The 20084-nt window shown below is 44.8% G+C and overlaps 1 protein-coding gene and 1 long non-coding RNA gene across 9 annotated transcripts in view; one reads left to right on the top strand and one right to left on the bottom strand.

The window, feature by feature from the left end:
* The window catches only part of IQCA1 (IQ motif containing with AAA domain 1), a 178892-nt gene that overhangs the window by 108158 nt on the left and 50650 nt on the right, over positions 1-20084 (top strand). For 3 of the 8 annotated variants that reach the window (XM_063645773.1, XM_063645774.1, XM_063645776.1), the window contains 6 exons: positions 3686-3761; positions 5115-5276; positions 10793-10899; positions 11072-11167; positions 16344-16411; positions 19326-19408. In XM_063645773.1, the coding sequence (XP_063501843.1) occupies positions 3686-3761; positions 5115-5276; positions 10793-10899; positions 11072-11167; positions 16344-16411; positions 19326-19408 (592 nt within the window). The remainder of the gene's footprint in view (positions 1-3685; positions 3762-5114; positions 5277-10792; positions 10900-11071; positions 11168-16343; positions 16412-19325; positions 19409-20084) is intronic. The other 5 variants (XM_055291068.2, XM_055291064.2, XM_055291063.2 and 2 more) reach the window with 2 other exon arrangements.
* LOC134737485 (uncharacterized) lies at positions 17031-17216 on the bottom strand. The gene is made up of 2 exons (XR_010122445.1): positions 17134-17216; positions 17031-17095 (listed from the first exon to the last, which is right to left on the bottom strand). It is a non-coding gene; the product is annotated as an uncharacterized lncRNA (long non-coding RNA).

The raw sequence follows: 20084 nt of genomic DNA, 5'->3' as shown, positions 1-20084 counted from the left end.
TTCCTTCTGCTGGAAACCTTTTGCCACACCTCAGTCTCCTTCCCTGGAGCCCTCCCCTCACCCTCCTCCTCTTCCTCCCCTTCATCCATCCCTAAGAGCACAACCTCACCAGTGTAGGGGCTCCCAGAGACCAAACATAGAACAATCTGAGTATCCAAAACAAAAATGGCAATAATAGACAATAACATTGACGAAAAAGTAATAAAGGTGTATGACTCCTTAGTGATACCTGGAAAGAGACAGACAGACAGACAGATGATAAATAATATATCTGGGGATAAATGTACTAATTAAAGTGATTGTAAATTTCTCTTTCGTTCATGAATTCTCCCCCTTTCCTCCCAGGCCTTGCTTTATCTACTACTAGTCTTTTTCTTGCTGCTCTTGCAGGCTTTTCTCTAATGCCTGCGTCTCTTGGGAGCCAGGAATGGGGCATAGCTAACCCAAGCCTTGTGTCGTAGGTGGGACTTTCTTACCAGAGAGCTTTGATTTAGTGTGCGCTCTGGAAGGTGGGTGAGCTGTGTCATAGGCTTTGGGCCCCCTGGTGTTTCTGGGTCCAGGGTCTCTCCCTGGTTCCCCGCTGGCTGCAGCTCCTCCTGCATGGTTTATGGGCTGCGGTTCCAGGCAAGCCTGCCATGTCCCCCGCTCCCCATGAAGTGAGAGTCCCCTCCCCAGCACCCCGGGCCTCCCCGGAAGCTCTTCTGATCCCGTTTCATGCCTCTTCCCTGTTTCCTGATGACCTGAGCAAATGCAAAGCTGAAAGACACAGTGGACTCAAAGCAAAATGCAAAGCTGAAAAATGCAAAGCTGAAATGCAAAGCTGAAAAAAGACATGGCAGATTCACAGGGGGACAGACCACAGATGAGAGTCAGCAGGGGCAGGAGGTGTAGCCTCTGAGCGAGCTGGTAACCTGTGGTCTCAGGGGGCTGTGGGAAGCCCCTGGGGACACTTGAGCCAGGAGGTGACTTGATCAGAGCTACAGTTGCCTCAGAAAGTAACTGAGGCAACCAAGTGTGTCTTTGCTCAGGGTGTAACCCAGCATTGTCTTGGGAGGGAGAGCCGCTGCCAGCCCGGGGCTGGGGAGGATTCGAGGAAGCCCTGGCTTTCCCAGCCATCTGGGGCACGCGCTGGGGAGAGTCCGATGGCTCCACACCCGGTCTCTTTTATTCCGATGGTTGTGTTGTATTCTCACGTGTACCAGGAAACCAATGTATCCACTATGGTTTCACCTCAGCAATAGAGAGCGCCCCTTTAAAGAACATAAGTTTAAGTGAGTCTTTAAAGAAACGATGGTTCTGTTGGTCAAGGATTCTCAGATCTGGCAAAAATCACGATGAGTGATGCAGTGAAGTAGCGTGACAGTGGAGACATTTTCATCAACCCCAAGGAGACCCCGTACCCATTAAACAGTCCCTCCCCTTCCCCCCTCTCTGCCCTACCCCTACCCCCTGACCACCACTGATCTGCTTTCTGCTCCTGAGTTTGTCTGTTTTCATATAAACGGGATCATACACTGTGAGGCCTTTTGAGTCTGGCTTCACACTCTCAGGCTAGGTCTTCATGCTTCCTCCGCTCGGTACCCCGTGTCTGTGTTCGCTCCTTTCTGTGGGTGAGTTCAACATTTCATTGTATGAAAATACCACATTGTATTTACCCATTTATCCGTGGATTGAGCCTATACTTTTCCTATTCTTGTTTCATCCAGCAAATGTCGCACACAGGCCAAGTGGCCAGGCCCCAGGGCTGACGGGGTCCTTCCTGCCTGCTGTGTCTGGTGGGAAAAGCGGGCTGTTCTTAGGAAATGACAGTCCTGCAACAAGGGCAGGAAGGCCATCAGAGAGGATTTCAGGAGGACAGGAAGTCTGTTCAGAGTCTGAATTCATCAGAAAGCCTAGGACAAGGGTGGCCTTCCAAGCGGACAGGACAGCAGGGGAAAGAGCATGGCAGGTGCGGGGAGGGTGGCCTCGTCAGCATCTCTGCAGTGACGGCGGAGGCAGGAGGTGGCAAGGGCAAAGGCCACAGAGGTGGGCGGGGGCACTTCTGGGGGACCACACCTGTGGGGGTTGTGTGTGGTCTGCTGAGGGGCTTGGACTGTGTCCTGTGGGGAACAGTGCCTCCCAGGAGCTCCAAGACAGATGCCTCTGTGGGGCTCCCAAGGAAGTCGTGAGGCCAGGTCTGCTGCAGACCCCTTCCAGCAGGAGAGAAGAGAGTGACCCTGCGTTAGCCAACCTTGGAGCAAGGGGCCAGGGCCGTGGGACTGGAGGCAGAAGCAGGGAGACCCCAGGAAAGCCTCCGCAGCAGAAGAGTGGGGTTTGGTGATTGCTTGGCCGTGGGGAGAGAGAGGAGAAATACCTCAGGATCTGATGCATGGACACAACCACGAGGGACGGTGGAGGCACCGTGTTCAGGCCACCGCATCCCGGAACCCAACCCTGGAGCCCAGAAACGGAAGGGCCCATCAGGTGCCAGAGTTAGGGTGTGCTCGGGAAGCAGCCCAGGGGAGGCACGCCTGCGCCACCCAACTGCAGCCCCTCCTCCCACTGCATACAGAGTACTGAGCCTGCTTCGGGAACCCGAGGACAGAATGGAGGCCAGCGTTGTTCCTTTCGCCCTCTCTAAGGGTAGTAATAGCCATGATAGTGGTCATCAGAAACCTGACTATTTGGCAGTGTCAACATTATTGCAGAGAAACATCACATGAGGGTTGCAGGGCCTAGCTGTCACTATTAGGCGCAGGTGAACCCTGGCGGCAGAGGGGCAGAGGGGGTGTTGTGCTGGGGCTCAGAGCAGAGCTATGGCCTGGGCTGGCAGCGGGTAGCTCTGCAATCTCCCATCTTGGTGCACAGAGTTGGCAGCAGGAGCCAAGGATGGTGACCAGGCTGTCTCTGCTGTGGGGGGCCCAGGGTAGGGAGGCTAGCTAGACCCTGGCTCCAGGAAGGAAGCAGGGCCCCAGAGTCAGGCTGCAGCTCCAGGCTCAAGGATGGGGCAGGTAGCGGGAGGAAGGAACAGCCCTGGTGCTAGAACTGGCAAGTAGCACAGCTCAGCAAAGGACGGGGAGTAGCTGCAAGGGTTACGGGAACGTGGAGGAGGGAGACAGATGGACTCAGGCTAGGAACTCAGCCTTCAGAGCAAGGGAGGAGTGAGAGCATGAGAAGACAGGACCAGGCTGGGTGTGGTGGCTCAGGCCTATAATCCCAGCATGTGGGAGGCTGAGGGGGACAGATTGCCTGAGCTTAGGAGTTCAAGACCAGCCTGGGCAACATGGCAAAACCCCACCTCTACAGAAAAATTTAAAAATTAGCCAGGTGTGGTGGTGCACACCTGCAGTCCCAGCTACTGGGGAGGCTGAGGCAGGAGGATCGCTTAAGCCCCATCTCCAAAAAAAAAGAAAAAAGTTTTTTAATCAAAAAAGAAGACAGGATCAAACTCGGAGCATGGGGTACCCCAGGGGAGGCCACTGAGAGGGAAAGCCGGTATCAGCAGGGGACGCTTCGGTGAGCCTGGACCACCCACGCCTGGTCAGTGGACACAGCACTCCATACTCAGACCGGCCAGAGGGGCACTGCCCAGGGGGACCAGGACTGGGCCTGCATGGCATGAACCCTGGTCACAGTCATCACAGCGTCTGCGCCTTTTGCTGCCCAGTCTTGCCTGTGATTAACGAAAATATTCTGCTTTGAACAGGAAGAAGATGAAAAATGGAAAATGTCACCAAGTCTTTTTCTTCCTGCGATGAAGGAAGGATGTAACGCATACAGAGGTCAGTTTAGGAGAACGTGCATGGTCACCTAGACAGCAGCACGTGCTGGGAACCCCGTCACGGGAGGCTGCTGCATGCCACTCACAACCGAGACATTCTGCCTGTCTCTATATTAAATTTCCTGGCCAGGCGAGGTGGCTTGTGCCTGTAATCCCAGCACTTTGGGAGGCCAAGGCGGGCAGATCACCTGAGGTCAGGAGTTCAAGACCAGCCTGGCCAACATGGTGAAACCCCGTCTCTTCAAAAATATAAATATTAGCTGGGCATAACAGCGGGAGCCTGTAATCCCAGCTACTCGGGAGGCTGAAGCAGAAGAATTGCTTGAACGCTGGAGGCGGAGGTTGCAGTGAGCCGATATTGCGCCATTGCACCCCAGCCTGGGCAACAGAGCGAGACTCTGTCTCAAAAAAAAAAAAAAAAATTCCTTTTGGTGGCCTGAAGCATACAATTGGTTAAAAGGCAAGACGCATATAGGATGAGAAGATAGTCAAGACCTCCATCCTGTTTTTGAACCCCTAAGACTTCAGCTGATGTTTTCTTGCTAGTGGCAGGGAAGAAAGATATTTTTAGATTGCTTAAATTAAGAAAATTAATACTGTATGTATAGTGAAATGTCTTACTCCTATTAGACTAAGACGTGTGCCTGAATTCTGACACACAATTTTTCTGTCAGTTGTTCAGCCTGATGAGCATAGCTGTCATCTGGCTGGATCCGCAAGTGTAGGAACTGGTCTTTCAGATATTTGCATTTTAATTTCCTAGAACTATTACCCAACTCTTGTGGTTCTACTGTGCCCTCAGGATAAATCCAAACACAGTGACCTGCCAAGGTGACCTCAGTCATTAGTGCTAGTGTGGAAGTTTCTGAAAGATGCAATCTGGATGTGAAGTGGAATCTTTCCAAATAGCAGTCATTCGTGTCCTCCTTCCCAACCTTGGTCTTCTCTGGATATTATTAACTTAATAGATGTATTTTTAAATTGACTCCGGGCTTTCACCTTAATAATTGCACCTCATCCTAAGCAACAATACGAATGTGGTCATAGGTTTGATATACTAGTGATATAAGATAAAAATGTCTGTGTGTCACTGAAAATTCTCTTACATACCACTAGTGGCAAGGGCACCCCACTGCACGAGATACTGAACTAAAGTGGAACCCTGGGGGACACGATGACATTGGCAGGATTTGGCAACTCAATCCATTTTCACTGGGAAGAAAGGAGGTCAGAAGGGAAAACTAACATTTATTAAGTACCTAAGACATGCAAGGCTTGGAGTTTTTCCATGCCCATCTCATTTAATCTTCACAACAACTGGGAGAGGTAAATGTTGCTCTCCTCGTGTGGGCAGGTACTGGTAGAAGCCCCGCTGTCATCCAAGCTCAAGAATCCATCAACTCCTCAACGGTGCAGAGCAGTCACTATCAAAAACCCCTTTTCACTTGCATATTCCTTCAACAAACATTCAGCATCTCCAGGGTGTCAGGTGCAGTGCTAGCCCGGAGATATAAAGGTAACACCTGCCAACAACGAGCTTATATGTTGGGGGTTGCAGTGGTGGGATGGGATGGAGACAGTGGCATAAACTGAGTAGTTTCTGTAAGTTCGGATGACAGTAACAACATCCAGTGGGTCCTGCTGGGAGTTATTGTCATCCACACAGTGGGGCCATGGGCCTGGCTAGGGTCCACGGGCATCAGGTATGTGTCTGCAACAACAATCCCATCTAAGACTCTGCTTTGCACATCATCATTTGGCCTTTACAGCCACCCTCACTGGCTTGGTACTGCATGTATCTATAAGATAACTCCCACGGCTTCAAGCATGCCAGGTAACTTACCAATTTGTTTTCTTCTGAAGAGCACCTTTGTGGAGCCTTCCCTCTCAGCTGCGATCCTTGAGCCTTCCTTGGCCTTTGCTGACTTCTTGCCTCTCCCTCATTTTGGTGGAGCTCATTCTCTAGGATGTCCCAAGAAGGGACTAGCAGAGGGGAGTTTTGGCTGCCCTGGGCATCTGAAAGCTGTCCTGCACTCACACTCAGACAGCAGGTGCCCTGGGATGTGGAAAGCAGGGCTCCCTTCTCTTCTGATACAACTGTGTAAAGACAACGAGGGCACAGGAAGAAAGGAGCCAGAGAGCAGAAGCCTGCTGTCCCCCGGCAGGAAGTCAGGGGCTCATGTCTGAAATGGATCAGTCAAGAAGTAGCATATGAGCATGTTATATAGACACTAGGAAAAGAACACAGAAACCACCCGAAAGAGCTTCCACAAAACCAGACCGCCACACACGCCCCTGCGGCCGCTGCGCTTCCTCCAGCAGGCTGGGCACGCTCCACCTCCAGCCCTCATGCTTTCTGTTCCTCTGGCTCAGAATGCTTGCCCTTTGGGCCTCGGTGCCAGTGAGGGCCCTTGTGGAATGACAGTCCCCCTCTGCCTGCGCCCACCCCTTGCCCGCTGTACTTACCACTTGGGTGTGAGCGTGTGTTCACAGACGCTTCTCACAGTGCGATGCCAAGTCCTTGAGGGCAGGGCCTTCCATTTTCCACCTGCTCTGAGAGCAGTGCCTGGCCTATAATCGGCTCAATAAAGTCAAAATGTAATAACTGAATTTGTCCTGTGTATTTTTAATGAACAAATGAATATAGGAAACAATGCCATTAGATAATGTAATTGGCAGGTAGACAGAGTGGGACAGGTTTTTTATTATAATCTGTTTAATACTCTGACTTTGTTTAAAACAATGTGTATCATTTTGATACAAGCAAAAATTAATTTGGGAGAAATCTAATGCTCTCATGGGAAGCCAACTCTCACAACCTGCTGACCGGCCCAAAAGCTCTGAAAACTGTCTACGCCTTTTGTGTAATATCTGTTTCCATTAAGACTGAAAAAGCAAGCAGCGTCCCTCCTAGAAGCAAACCTGTAGTGTCATTTTCCTGGTTGGATGTTGTGGCATTGGACTTGTTATCTGCCGGGTCTTTGGTAGTAACTTCAAGGAATTAAATGTCTTCCTCTTAGAATTCTTTTCTTAAAAATCAAAGGTTTTCCTCTTCAAATAAAACATTAGCATTTTAATCACTAAGATTAACCCCCCACCCCTCTTTCATTGCCCCCCCACGTGTGAAACTGCCTTGGCCTCGCTTTTCACATTCTTAGGATAAAAGCTCTTTCTCCGCTGTAGGAGAGAGTGGGGCAGTTGTTGCCCTTTGAGGGCCATGAATAGCTTCCTGCATTTATAAATGTCCATGAAATTCTTGAAGGGATTGAAAAGTGCCCTGCGCAAAAGTGTCATGAGAAAAGCAAAGTTTCAGTGAAAAACTCAATCCATTTAAACGATCTAGAGGGGAAATGGGCAAAACGGCTCTGCAGTGTTTTATTTTAAATATAGTTGCAACTCCAGAATGAGAATGTGTTCCATGTACAACTGTTTCTACATAAGTAATCATGCCATGGTTTCCCTTCTGTTAAAGATTCTGCCTTCCTTTTATTATTAAATACGACATTTCCTGATTTTAGTGAATCTAGTGAAAAAGAAGTAGCTTCCCGTTACTAACAAAGCTGTTTTGTTTAAAATGCCCTGATGTAACAGGTAGGTGCTGCTACTGCAGAAGATTTAGAAATCCTACAAGGGGGATTGTTATTAGAAACAGCACGTTATGACACATTTAAACCTTTTCTAGAATTTTCGAGGGAGAATGCTTACAATTTTAAACACATAAAAGGAAGCATTGATTCCTTTTCCTATATTTTATCACTACGTGTTATTCCTACATTTTGAAGTTTTTCACAGTTTAAGCTTATGTACATGTCAGAAAATTTACTAGAAAAGAACAATTCGCTTCAAATACAGGAGTCGTAAACTCTCTGGCCTTTGGAGTACATGCATCCTACAAGCTAACCACAAAATCTAAGGGAGGGCAGGGCAAAGAATGAACTTCCACATATTAGTGACATGAAGTATCTCTTCCACCAATGGGATGCTTTAGACAATGTATGCAATGCTTATTTTCTGCACGCTGGCTCTCGGGCTGGCCCTCACTGGGAAGGATTATGTGTAAGGAGAGAAGTTCGGCCCAGGCTTCCCAGCTGCCTCCTGTAGGCCCACTCCAGCCCATCAACCTTTTTCACCTCTTCTCCCCTCCTGTTGTCACACCTGTTTTGGGCTGGCCACCTGCCCCGTGTGAATGACGACACCCCTTGAACTTTGGCCTCATCTCTGCAGTCACCTTCAGAGCCCCATCTGAGCCTCCTTCCCACCCCCAGCGCTGTGCCCCAATCCCTGGGCCACCTCTTACGAGACTGCCCTGTCTGGGGAAGGACACCTAAGTGCATTGGTCCTATGAAAAATTTACCAGCTTTGTGATTTATTTGTTGTCTGTTTGTAAGCCCACATTAGCCATTCTAAAAGAAATTTGCATCATTTTCTGCATCATTTTCAAAAACCTGCCCAACTGACCTTGTGTCACTGCAGGCTGGTCCTCTGTATCTCTGTGGCAGAGACGGTGCTCAGCCAGCAATACACACAGCCCTGCCCTTCAGTTTGCTGGTAGGAGGTAGGCTAGCCAAGAGCTCTTGCTGGGTCCTGCTGGAACCCCCACCACCCACCCCACTCAGACACCTGCTGAGCCATCTGCGCTGTAGTCTGTTCAGGAAGTCAGGTGGACCTGCCTCTGCTGTGTGTGGCAAACAACCCCTTCTGCCCAGAAAGTGCTGTGCTCACCTCTGGTATCAGCATCTGCAGCTTGTGAACCCAACCCACTCTTTTTTTTTTTTTTCTTTTTGAGACAGAGTCTTGCTCTGTCGCCCAGGCTGGAGTCTCAGCTCACTGCAACCTCTGCCTCCTGGATTCAAGCAATTCTCCTGCCTCAGCCTCCTGAGTAGCTGGGATTTCAGGTGAGCACCACCACACCTGGCTAATTTTTGTATTTTTAGTAGAGACGGGGTTTCACCATGTTGGTCAGGCTGGTCTCAAACTCCTGACCTCATGATCTGCCCACCTCGGCCTGCCAAAGTGCTGGGATTACAGGCATGAGCCACTGCGCCCAGCCCAACCCACTCTTTTTGAAAACTGGAGCTGCATTTCCATGTCCTGTCTTCCTGCAGGTGTCCTGTCCTGAGGGTCCTGACTCTGACCACTAAAGGCACAGGCATTGACCCTAGGGCCCCAATTCCTCTTTGCTGACATTCACCTGCTTTGGGGCATAGCTGTTTCTGGTGTAGCTGCTGTCCTGCATTATCCTCTCCCCCGAGGGGCACAGAGTGTCAGTGAGGTAGGCTAAGACCCTGTGAGATGCTCTGCTTCCTGGGGGATGGCAGCAACTATTTGGGGCTAAACTGGAACTGTATATATTTATTTATATATAAATATTTATTACAAATTTATTCATATAACTTTATAAATTTTATTCCATTTACCATCACTGTATCAGCATGAGGAAGGGGTTATTTTCATTTCTCAGAAAGGGGAATGGCCTCTGCAAAGGCTGTCCCCTACTAAGGTCACCAGCTGGTAGGTGGTAGGGCAGGGGTTCTGCCTGGCCGCAAACAGTGGCCCTTGCACCAAGCTGTGCTGCTCCAGGCAGGTGGCAGGTGGCAGGTGGCCAAAACCCTCGGGACAATTGTCCTGCCTGTTCGCCAGTTCTGAGTTTGCATCAGAATCTCCCCAGTCTTTCCCCACCTCTCCTGAGAGTCTAGCTTTTCCTGGGTCTCACAGCACCTTATTTCTGCCCCTTTCCTTGTTTCTGCCCCTTTCCCTTTTGCCAGTTCCTGGTCCTCTGTGGTTTGTTCAGAGACTCAACCCCTCCTTCCCATGTGATTCTCTGGGGAAACTTCTGCTGGGTCTTCATGTTTGATGGCTGTGGGTCTCTAGCAGCCAGATTTGTGCTTCTGTCTGTGACTATGACTTTCCTCCCAATGTAGAGTTAGAGCGCCACCCTCTCCCTTCTCGGTCAGTGGGTCATGCCATGCTTGTCAGGGAGGCCATGCTGAGAAGCCTCCTTCATTCATTCACCACCCCACCTGCCTTGGAGGCCTGCAGCCTCTGCTGTCTTCACAAGGGGCAGCCCTCGTCCCTCAAAGGTTGGGAGCCTCTGTCTGTGCCCCGGGTCCTCAGCTGCCTTCCCAGGTTGAAGGTCATCACAGCCCTAAAGGCAGCTCACAGTGAATTGGCCAGACTGGGTGGCGGTTGTCAGCTTCACAAATTCCAGCAAATTTCCTTTACATTCTCGATATAGATTCCAGAAAGACATCTCCTTCCCCAAATGACAAGTCTTGGCTTCCCACAGGAGACCTCTTCCAAGTCCCACATCAAGGATCCAGCTATTCCACACCTCAGCATACATTTGGAACCTCCCTTCTGAGAAAGGAGCTCTATTTCCATTTATTTTAGTGATGGGAAATTATTCTTATTTTGTCTAATGTCATGTTTCTCCAGATCCACCCTCCTAACCACCAGGAGGCAGCAAAAGGGAAATTTTAAATATGCGTGATTTCAAAAACATCCAAAAAGTAATTCAGAAATTTAGCTGTCGAATTAGGGAGAAATACTGGGTACTTGTGTGTTTAGTGTTGTCTGTTTTATAATAGGAGGCAAGGGATAATTCCTGGAGAGTTCAACAGGCAACAAAATCTTTCATATTTTAGTGAATCATTTGAAGAAAAAAAAATAAGATAAAGCATTACAAAAAAGGTCACCTATGATTGTATAATCCCAGCATTAACATATTGTTTTTACGTGATTATAATAATACAGTAGTATACTATTGTATCACACTTAAAAAATATTGAGTAAAGTAAAACTCGATATTTTTACATCGGCAGTTTTTTTCTTTTTTTAGTGTATTTACAAGCATATATATGAATCTCATCTGTCCAACTTATTTTATTCAAACTTTTATCCTATGCAATAGCATATAAAGTTAGGCTTATGTTTATATTGCAATAACTTACAATTAACCTACGTCTTTTTAAAATGTCACTAACCTATGTCTTTTTAAAATTTCTTCTTTTTCTTTACCCTTCTGGAGTGTAGAAATCTGGATGAAAAAAGATGAGTCTTGGAATTTCTCTCAGGACTATGATCCAGAACTGATCAAAGAGGAGAAACGGAAAGAATTAGAGTCAGAGATCAGGGTACAGGTATGGCTACGTTTATGGTGTTGTAACAGCAAGTCATTTACTTCAACCATTGTGCTTCTTTACAATTTCCTACTAATGACCTACCCCATAATTTAAGGGATTTTTAAACTTCACAAACAAAACACAAGACATGCAAAGTGACTTAAAAGTAATATGTTTTGTATTCTCCTAGGTTGATGAGTTGATGAGACAGGAACTTAAAAACTTAAAGCTAGCTGTGGACAGAGAAAGGGAGCGCCCAGTGAAAGCAGGAAAGAAAAAGGACAAGGTGAGTGGGGAAGGAGCCTGCAGAGAGGTGAGGTGGGGCGGATTCAGTCATGAAAAGCAGCCCCTGACATGGTGTGGCGTGTCCAGGAGGGCTGCCAGTTGCCAGGACACCTCACGGGGAAACATGCCTGCCTTTGGTAAATTTAATTGGTCCACCATTTAACCTTTGGGCCTGCAGATTCATAAATAGGATAAACCCAACCATCTGGGAGTAACATCTCCCCAGCCCTGGTCAGTTGCAGATTCATATTACCCAAGCCCCACTGATAGAATGGGAACTATCAAAAGAGCCAAAGCACATTCCCCAAACAGTCCCCCAACTGTTCCTGTACATAGATCTATAAGGGAGGCCAATGGTAATGAGCAGGTTTTTGTGAGTGAGGGAATCATAGGGAAAGGAATTGGATGAATTGGAAGTGTAAGTTGCCACCAATCCATCTCACAGTGGTTTAGAGTAGCTAGTTAGATCAGAGTATTTGAAGTTCATTTAGTTCGGCCCCTGCTTCTACCTTCATTCCAGAGACAGCCCTGTCATTGGGGCCTGAATACCCAAGGTAGAGGGCGGAGAGTTCTTCTCCCTGTCAGTGCTGGCATAAGCATGGGCAGCCTTTGCTTCTGTGGCAGCTTTCTCCACGTTCCATGACTGAGCCATTCTTCCTGTGATTCACACATTTTCTCTTAGAGGTTTCCACACATTCAGCTGCATTTGTGACTACTTTTGCTAGATCAGGGGCCATGCATGTGGTCTTTTTAGGATGACTGGCTCTTGATCCATTTTGTATTGATATTATGGTTTAACTCTGAAGGCAACTGAATTGGTGTTCTGAAGATCTTTCAATGTAAGCTGAAAACACCAATTTAATAACCATCCATAGACGAAAGTACCTTCACAAGAGCTCTGGGATTCAGGTGAGAGGCTGTAGCACCCAGGTGGAGCACAGAATCATAAAAAAAAGATGCATTGAAGAGAGTAAGAATCAAAGTTTCACTTTACCCATATCACCCCAAAGCCCACACATCCTAGTGCCAAGAGAGATCTCCTAGACCCATGAGTTTTATCTTGGAAGAAAGGGACAGAGAAGTGAACATCTGACTTCACCATGGAGCTCAGCACCAGGCCTGTGGATCCCAGTACCATGGGCCTTCCACAAACCCTGACACCAGGCCCACCCACAAAAATCAGCATTGGGCCTGTCTTTGGACCCCAGAACCATGGGCCTCCCACAAACCCTGGGTGCGCCTTGCTTCTATGGCAGCTTTCTCCACTTTTGTGGTGTAGTAATAGCAAGTCATTTACTGCAACCATTGTGCTGTTTTATTTTTGTGGGCCCACCCACAAAAATCAGCGTTGGGCCTGTCTTTGGATCCCAGAACCAGAAAAGAATCAAAGTTTATCACTACAAAACATCATTAAGTTACAAAGCAACTTGTAACTTGAGAGAGGAACAAAAGAACCTCAAAACAGAAATAACCTAACAAAATGGCAAAAGTAAGTCATTACCTTTCAAAAAATACTTCAGATGTATATGGACTAAACTCACCAATCAAAAGATTTAGAGTCACTGAATGGATTTTAAAAATCCAACTATATGCTATATACATGTGATTCACTTTAGATTTAGGGACACATAGGCTGAAAGTGAAGGGATGGAAAAAAGATATCTCATGCAAATAATAAGCAAAAGAGAGAAGAAATGGCTATACTTAGACAAAATAGACTTCAAATCAAAAACTATCACAAGAGACCAAAAAGATCATTAACTAATGATAAAAGGGTCAATTCAATAGGAAGATATAACAATTATAAATATATGTACACCTTTAATCAAAGCACCTAAATATATGAAGCAAATATTAACATATCTGAAGGGAGAAATAGACAGCAATACAATAATAGTAGGAGACCTCACTATCCCACTCTCAGTAATGAATATATCATCCAGACAGAAAATCAATAAGGAAACAGCAGACTTGAATAATACTAGGGACCAAATAGTCCTAACAGTTATTCTACCCAACAGCACCAGAATACACATTCTTCTTGAGTATGCATGGAACATTCTCCAGGATATATCACATGCTAAGTCACAAAACAAGTCTTAATAAGTATAAGAATATTGAAAACATTCCAAGTAACTTCCCACTGCAATGAAATGAAACTAGAAATCAATAACAAAAAGAATACAGAAAAATTCACAAATATGTGGAAATTAAACAACACACTATTGAACAACCATTGGGTCAAAGAAAAGAATTCGCAGGGAAATTAGAAAATATCTCAAGACAAAAATGACAACACAACATACCAAAAATTATAGGATGTAGCAAAGGCAATACTAAGAGGGAAGTTTTTCACAACAAATGCCTACATTAAAAAAGAACAATCTTGAATAACCAACATACCTCAAGGAACTAGAACAAGAGGGGAATATTAAACCCAAAGCTAGCACAAGAAAGGAAATAACAAAGATTAGAGCAGAAATCCATGAAATGGAAGACAATAGGAAAAAATAATAAAACTAAGAGTTGGTTTTCTGAAAGGATTTTAAAAATTGACAAACTCTATGCTAGACTAAGAAAAAAGATGAAATTTAAATAAATCCAGAAATAGAACAGAGGAAATTACAACCAATGTCAAAGAAACAAAAAAGATCATAAGAGACTATTATGACAAACTCTATGCTAGACTAAGAAAAAAGATGAAATTTAAATCCAGAAATAGAACAGAGGAAATTACAACCAATGTCAAAGAAACAAAAAAGATCATAAGAGACTATTATGAACAATAATATGCTAATAAGTTGGACAACCTAGAAGAAATGGATACATTCTTAGAAATATACAACCTACCAAGACGAAATCTAGAAGAAATAGAAAGCTTCAACAAACCAATAACAAATAAAGGGGTTAAATCAGTACTCCAAAACCTTCCTGGGATCCTGGAAAACAAAAGGACATTAGGGAAAAATTAGTGGAAACCTAATAAACTTTGGGTTTTTATTGATAATATTGTACCAATGTTGGTTTCTTAGTTGTGACAAATGTCCCATAGTGATGTAAGATGTTAATATGGAAAATTATGTGAGAGATATACAGGACCTTTCTGTACTGTTTTTGTAATTTTTCTGTAAATCTAAAACTATTATAAAATTAAAAGGTTTTGCTTACAGATGATATTATTTTCTTGTGGAAAATCCCAAGGAATCTACAAACTCCAAATCAACTTACATCAGCAAGGGTGCAGGATATAAGATAAACATGCAAAAATCAATTGTATTTCTACATGTAGTCAATGAATACATAGACACCAAAGTTAAAATGGAATATGATTTTAAATCACTCAAAAAATAAAATACATATGTGTAAATCTAACAAAACAGGTATAGGACTTGTATGTTAAAACTGCACAATGCCAGTTAAGAAATCAAAGCAGATCTGAATAGACAGACATACCACATTCATGAATTGGAAGACTCAACATAGTAAAAATGTCCATTAGGATATTTTTATAGGATAGGATTAATGTAATTCTATCAAAATCCCAGAAATGTAATTTGTAGACATAGACAAGTTTATTCTAAAATTTATATGGAAAGGTAATGGAACTAGAATAACTAAAGCAATTTTGAAAAAGAAGAATAAAGTGAGAAGGACCAATTTACTCAATTTTAAGGCTTATCATATAGCTACAGTAATCAAGACTGTATGCTATTGGTAAAGAGCTAAACACATAGATCAATGGAACAGGACAGAGATCCTAGAAATAGGCCCACACAAACATGCCCGACTGACTTTTGATGAAGGTGCAAAAGCAATTCAAAGGAGGAAAGATACACTTTTGAATAAGTAGTGCCAGAGTAACTGGAGATCCATAAGCAGAAAGAAATGAACCTCAACCTAAGTCTCACACGTTATATAAAAATTAATTCAAAATGGGTCACAGACTTAACTTTTAGAAAAACAAAAAGAGAAGAATTTGGGGGCTAAACCAGACAAAGAGTTCTTAGAATTAGCATGGGAAAACACAATTTTTAAAAGGAAATATTAGACTTCATCAAAACTAAAAATGATTGCTCTGTCAAAGACCGTGTTAAGAGGATAAAAAGACAAGCTACAGACTGGGAGGAAATATTTGCAAACCACATATCTAACAAAGATCTAGTATTCATATACGAGACATATATAGAACTCTCAAACATATAAACATATAAAGAACTCTCAAAACTAAAAAGTTAAGAAACAAGCAACCCAATTAGAAAGCGAGTGAAAGACATAAAGAGACATCACACTGAAGAGGATGTACAGATGGCAAATAAGCACATGAAATAAGCACATTTGAAGCATGTGCCTCTAGGCTGTCACAAGTACCTGAATGCAAAGCCCCTTGGGAACTAGAGGTAGACTGTTGCCTGGCCCTGAGGGCTCCAGATTTGGGGCTAGATGCTAACAGAGAAAGGCAACTGGGTACTGCCTTAGTCTGTTCGGACTGCTATAACAACGTTCTTAGGCTGAGTAATTTATAAACAACAGAAATTAATAGCTCATCGTTCTGGGAGCTGGGAAGTCCAAGATCAAGACACCAGTGGATTCGATGTCTAGTGATTTTATGTCTGGTGAGTCCTCATTATCCACTTCAAAGATGGTTCCTTCTAGCTGTGTCTTCACATGGTGGAAGGGGTGAACAAGCTCCCCCAGACCTCTCCATGAGAGTGGAACCCTCGTGACCTAATTGCCTCCCAAAGGCCCCATCCTTAATACCAGCACCTTGGGGGTAGGTTTCAACTCATGAATTTTGGGGAAACACAAGCATTCAGCTTATGTCAGGCACCAAAGGTGAGCACAGCTTGACTGTGTGTGTGCACACGGCACTCTCATCCTTTGTAGGACACCAAGCCAGAGCCCAGAAGGAATGCTCTTCCCTGTTTGGAATTTGCCCTGTGCAAGTTCCACAGTGGGGAACTCACGTCTGTCCACACAAGGACACACCACATAAGCAACTTGGGATTTTCCAGGCCAGTCCCTACATTCATGAAAACACGGCAGCTCCGTGTTCACGCCACCACAATTAACTTTCCACCTCCCACCACCCCCAGAAAACAACGTGCTTAACTAATTTCTAGGACTGACTGACTTGCTTGTTTTGACTAAATCGTTGGTTATTTCCTTTGTTTCCAAAGAAGAAAGGAAAGAAAGGCAAAAAGAAAGAGAAAAAGGCAAAGAAGGATAAAGATCTGACAGCTGACAGGTGAGGAATGGACTCTTTGTGTTGTGATGCACGTGAGAAGCCCCAGAGAAAAGCACAGGAAACCCCAAGCGCGCCCCCTCTGTGATGCCACACCCTCTTCATCCGCCACAGTCCCGGAGTGGTGGGAGCCACCTCTAAGTCCCTACAAATCCCAGACTGGAAAGATGCCTGGGTGGCCCAGAAGGCAAACCTGGACCCCTATGGCTTCTGAGGTCATAAGATTTTTTTAAGTTTTAAAATTCATGGAAGCGGTGTTGTTTAAATTTTTTGTTTAAGAAATATCACCCTGGTGAAGCTTTTGAGGAAACATGGAGACTCGTTCTCACAGGGCAGGAATCTGCCCGAGCGCCTCTGCTGAGGTCCATGCTTCTGCCGCGGAAGGAATGAGAGCAGTGAGGCCCAGTCTCGCTGTGTCCTTTCTCGGAGCTTCATGGGCCCAGCTTCAGTGCAGAATGAATGAATTCAAGTGTTCATTTTTAACTTGAAGTGGCCTGAAAGTACTTTAACACTGAAAATAAATAGTGCCTAGGTTTTCAAATATTATCAAGGAATTTAATTAAAATCCCTAATAAATAATGTGGGAAATAATTTTGTATGTATATTTTGCTTCCCATGGGTCTTATTAATGGGTCAACACCTGTCGCTCCCCTGTTGGAGGTTCCCTCCCCTCCCTTGGTCCTGTTGCTCTTCTGTTTGGGGGTTCCCTCCCCCCTTGGTCCTACTGCTCTTGTTTGGGGGTTCCCTCCCTTCCCTTGGTCCTGTCGCTCCCCTGTTTGGGGGTTCCCTCCCCTCTCCCTTGGTCCTGTAACTCTTCTGTTTGGGGGTTCCCTCCCCTTCCCTTAGCTTTCTCGCTACCCTGTTTGGGGGTTCCTGCCTCTCCGTGTGTCCCAGCGTTACTCTCCCCAAACTCTGTTCAAGGGAAGCTCTGTGAGGGAGAAAGCCCTGCCTAGAGCTCTCTGTGGGAGAAGAGGAGGCCAGAGCACCCAGAGGGGCACCGGGTGTCTGTGGCCTCCAGGGAGGCCAGAACACTGCGGCAGCCCTGGCCAGCAGCCCCTGGAAACAGAGTCGGGGGAGTGTGGGTTTCTGCTCTCTAGAAAAATGGCTCTCACGGGACATCCATAGAGGGAGGGGCTCCAGGTTCTCCACTCAAGGCTCCGTGGTTTGAGAAGCAGTTCCAGGTCGAGATGCTGTGGCTGACTGCTGCCTAAGAGGCAGCTGGTCAGCGTTTTGAGTCTCAGGTGCCCCAGTTCATGGGGAGGCACACATCTGTCCATGTGTAAACACTGGCACCTCCTGGGGCAGATTTGGGGGGCAGAGGGGCCTCGGAGTCCCATCCCTTGAGGAGGGTGCAGCCCATGCTCACACATGGTGCCACAGTGGCTTCTACTAGCTTGTTTTTTTTTGTTTTTTTTTTTTGAGACGGAGTCTCGCTGTATCACCCAGGCTGGAGTGCACTTGCGCCATCTCAGCTCACTGCAACCTGCACCTCTGGTGTTCAAGCGATTCTCCTGCCTCAGCCTCCTGAGTAGCTGGGATTACAGTTGCCCACCACCAGGCCCAGCTAATTTTTTTGTATTTTTAGTAGAGATGGGGTTTCACCGTGTTGGCCAGGCTGGTCTTGAACTCCTGACTTCAAATGATCCGCCCACCCTAGCCTCCCAAAGTGCTAGGATTACAGGTGTGAGCCATCATGCCTAGCCTCAGACCTTCTTAATATTGTTTGTTCGATTATGTTAGAGAATCTTCTTCAAATTTATGTTAATATTTTATGCATATATTAAGTGCTTATATTAAATAAGTATTCAAGTTAAAACACTGTAGTTGATACTTCCTTGATATCTATGGGTCCAATATTGCTATCCCAAATTCCACTAAATTAAATCTTTCTTAACTTTCAGCAGAGGGCATACTACTTTAAATATGTTTGGTGCAATACAACTCCAGTCATCCAAAGACTGGGGTCATTGGATTAACATTTCCCCAAGTAGCATTTGGCTTGGGTCTAACTGATATTCTTGGGTATCTTTTAATCACACTAACTTGGATCACAGGACAGTCAGAAGAACTGTCTAAATAAAGTTGTATTTATAATTCTGAACTTAGAGAAAGACCAGAGTAGGATGGAAGAATAAAGAAGAGGAAAAGACAAAACATCTCAAAGGATTATACTGAATAATATTTGAGTTTAACCTATCTAATTCCTGCAAGCCAAACCCCAGCAAGTATCATTGGGAGTTTCATCTGTTATGTGGGATACTATGTCCATTTTTTTCTCAATTAGTATAAATTACCAATATGCTGGCTATATGCCCAAGGTCCTTTTAGAGAAGTGATTTTGACATCTGTAAACACTCCATAAAGTATAACACCCTCCTAAAAAATCATCACCCTCATAGCTTTAGACATTTTATCTTCCATATAAGAATTATCTTCAGTATAAGCCTTTGTTCTTTGTAGATGTTTCTTTCAAACAATTGTGCAATTGGGTTAAAAGGAAACATAAATTTCACAAAGGATTAATGATGTACTACAGCTTGCAGATGCTAGCCGAATATATAATTATAGGTCCATTGCATTACTATTATTGGGTAATTTCTAATTCATATTTGTGCCATCATGAAGACTGATGGAAGGGCAGACTGCAGGAGTTATAGCTGGTCCCAGACACCCAAAGATATCATTCTTATTAATGGGAAACATCAGATACACACATGGATGAGTGAAAGTATTGTTTTTAAAAAGCCTAATTTATCCCCAAATTGTAGAAACACTTCAAAAATCCTTTTATTTGCATATGAACAAATGTACTTTGAAATAGATCTGGTTTAAGTTCTCCGCATATGTGATCATTAACAGAAATACCGCTGATTTCTGTGTGTGTGCCTCTGGAACAGACACTCTGCTTTCTCCCCAGGACCATCGAGTCTCTGTATAAGGAGCTGGTGGAAGAAGGATTACTGATCCAGGCTCTGAAAGTCAACCTCTCTGATTACATTGGTGAGTACACAGAGAATAATGCATGTATGTGTCACATGTCATCTCTTGTGTTTTGAAATCCCAGCAGCCGGAAATATGTTTTATTTACATTTTTGTTCAAGCCAAAACCTGCCCCATGGTGGCTCCTGGTTAATGTTTGTTGGATTTAATTGATTCAAATAACCTAAGAGGATGCTGTGAACTAACAGATTCTCTTAATAAAATGGTTGCAGCTCTCTCCCCTAATGTAATAGAAGCAGGTTTTTAACCTACTAGCAAGGTTCCTTGATGCATTCTTTCTGGCATAATCTGATTTAAGGAAATGGAGAATTGTTAATGATTTCACGTGTAAAAAATGCACCTGGGGCAGCACCTAAGGCTTCCACAACAGAATCCTTACTGGAGGAATTCTTTCCAAAAGATACCTTCCAACAGAGACACAAATATTGGGGAGGAATGAGGTGGGGACATTTGTTATCACAGCCTCACCTAATGGTTTTCTCTAAATTTTTAAAAAACACAATGATGACCTGAAAACACACTTAAAGCTTAAAATTCCTCATAACGGTACCACCCTAATGCAGTTATTAGTTTCACTTTTATGAAGAAATTACCCCAATGAATGACAACATTCTCCTGCATAACCACAGAAGGAAAACCACTCAGAAAATCAAATGCAATACTGTTACCTAATATA

The sequence above is a fragment of the Symphalangus syndactylus genome, chromosome 8, assembly GCF_028878055.3.
Source record: "Symphalangus syndactylus isolate Jambi chromosome 8, NHGRI_mSymSyn1-v2.1_pri, whole genome shotgun sequence".
Lineage (NCBI taxonomy): Eukaryota > Metazoa > Chordata > Mammalia > Primates > Hylobatidae > Symphalangus > Symphalangus syndactylus.
The sequence above is the reverse complement of the archived record's forward strand: the minus strand, read 5'-3'. Positions and strand labels throughout refer to the sequence as shown.